The sequence below is a fragment of the Triticum aestivum genome, unplaced genomic scaffold (genome assembly GCF_018294505.1).
Source record: "Triticum aestivum cultivar Chinese Spring unplaced genomic scaffold, IWGSC CS RefSeq v2.1 scaffold95652, whole genome shotgun sequence".
In the NCBI taxonomy this organism is placed as follows: Eukaryota; Viridiplantae; Streptophyta; class Magnoliopsida; order Poales; family Poaceae; genus Triticum; species Triticum aestivum.
Window position 1 is genome coordinate 1 of NW_025243371.1, and position 2,045 is coordinate 2,045.

At 53.9% G+C, this 2,045-nt stretch overlaps 1 protein-coding gene across 1 annotated transcript; it reads right to left on the reverse strand.

The window, feature by feature from the left end:
* Nucleotides 1-847: 847 nt before the first annotated feature.
* LOC123176965 (protein PELPK1-like) lies at nucleotides 848-1,494 on the reverse strand. The gene has a single exon (XM_044590960.1). The coding sequence runs from the start codon at nucleotides 1,465-1,467 to the stop codon at nucleotides 1,093-1,095; it is 375 nt and encodes a 124-aa protein (XP_044446895.1). The 5' UTR covers nucleotides 1,468-1,494; the 3' UTR covers nucleotides 848-1,092.
* Nucleotides 1,495-2,045: the final 551 nt, after the last annotated feature.

The window sequence follows — 2,045 nt, forward strand, 5'->3', positions numbered from 1 at the left end:
CGTATCAATGGACACCTTAATCCAGTGGCCTCAATAAGCCACCCGACTGGCAAGCCGAGAGCACCAACCGGTCTAGGCGTCCCACAACGCGCACCGCATGCGCACGCTCTAGGAACCGCCACCGCCATCTTCCACCATCCCATCTTCAGGAGGGATCATTGCATAGGCCTTGTCAGGCCCATCTGCCGCCGATGTCATCATGGCGTTAGACAACGCCACCAGCCTGCACGCGTCCATCAAACCGTGTCTAACGCCTAGACTCGACTGCTCCACTCGGTCGAGACCCGCCGTCTTTAATGCGGTGGATGCAAAACCGCTCGACATGTTGGCCCCTCTAGTGAACCTCTGCTTCAAAACAATGCCCTCAGGAGGGAAAACGGCACCAGCATCATAGTCTCCATCATCATCTGATTCGGGAAACCAGATCTAGGGTTTCCCCCGAAACAGATGCGCCCTTCCAGGGGGCACGCCATCTGCGCCTGCGAATGAATCCAAACAGTGCCCACCATCACAACGCTCTCACGCGACGCCTTTAAGAAGGACACATCACCTAGAAAGCCGTCGCCGCCCACCCCAGTTAGGGTTTCACCCGAGAAGCAGTGAGGTGGGAAGAGGTGCGATGGACCCGAACAACGTCTCCAAGAAGAAAATCGGCATCCACGGGTGTCATCGTCGTCGTGGCCGGCCGGAACCGACCAGAGAAATTATCCCGATATGGATCCCCACCTCTCGCTCCGCCCACAAATCGGTGACTGGCTAGATAGCCAGCACGGCCAAGTCCTGCGAGATTGGAGCACACCTAGACGGCCAAGCCCGAACAATCTTCTGGTGAAAATTGTTGATAGAATGAATCGTGCATGTCGAGCAGAGTCTAAACTTTTCAAATGTTTTTCGTTGAAAGGGAAATACATTGGTATAAACATCCATCTGTTTTGTACATGTGCGTTCCATCTAAATAGATGCAATACGTAAGCGCTTCACATTACACAAATAACTCGCCAAAAATCTAGACTAAACAACCACGAAAGACACAACACGAGCAACCGGTACATGTAGAACCACAAGCAAAGAGAAGACAATTGAAGACAGTTTTCATGGCTTAGCCTCCGGCTCCAGGAAGTGAAATTCCGGGATGGTGGGCATCTCTGGCTTCGGTGGCAGCTCCACCTTAGGCAGCTCCGGCTTGGCTGGAAGGTGCACCTCGGGGAACGTTGGCAGCTCGGGCTTGGGTGGCAAGTGCACCTCAGGGAAAGAGGGCAGCTCTACCTTGGGCAGCTCAGGCTTAGGTGGCAGATGCACCTCCGGGAATAGTGGCAGCTCGACCTTGGGCAGCGCTGGCAGCTCCGGCAGGTGCTCCTCGCCTTTGGAAGGAGTCGTCTCCTCCTCCAGGATTCTTGCTCCATTGCTCATGGCGACGCACGAGAGGAGCAACCCGACGAGGAATAAAGCTGTGTTTCTTGAAGCCATTTTGATGGATGCCTATGATTGTACTAGCTCGTGTGATGTGGGAGAGATAACAGCTGCTACGTTCTATTTATAGGGTTCAAAAACGCTTGCATGTCTTGCGAGAGTCCAATGCTTTGGAAGTAGGTTGGTGACCTACGCGCCTGCAGTTTTCGGTTTATGTGTGCTCTTTAGTTTCATAGTCTAAGTCTGGCTGCCTGCTTGCAATCTGATTTGGTTGAAGGGAGAACTTGCCTTGTAGTTCTCTTGGTTGTTAGGCCAGCTGCTAAGACGAAATAACTTGTCCAAGGAACCGTCAAATCGCACATGAACACAAGGAAGTTTGGACATCTGCATTTGACTGTTGCTGCCACCGGTAGGACTCCTCCCCTTTCTTCCTACTAGATGACCTGGTTGCGCCAATGGCGCAAGAAGCGAATTAGAAGCGATGATGGTAGTGAGTAGTCCTGGCCATGGGCAGCCCGGCCCTGACGGCCCGACCCGACCCGGCCTTGTCCACGGGCCGGGCTCGGGCCTAGGTTTTGAGCCCGAAGCACTGGCCCGGCCGGTCCCGGGCCCGTTGTTTTCCACGTTTAAGGAAG

Excerpts from the sequence above, each read along its gene's own strand:
- LOC123176965 (XM_044590960.1), bottom strand. The coding sequence starts at position 1,467 with ATGGCTTCAAGAAACACAGCTTTATTCCTCGTCGGGTTGCTCCTCTCG.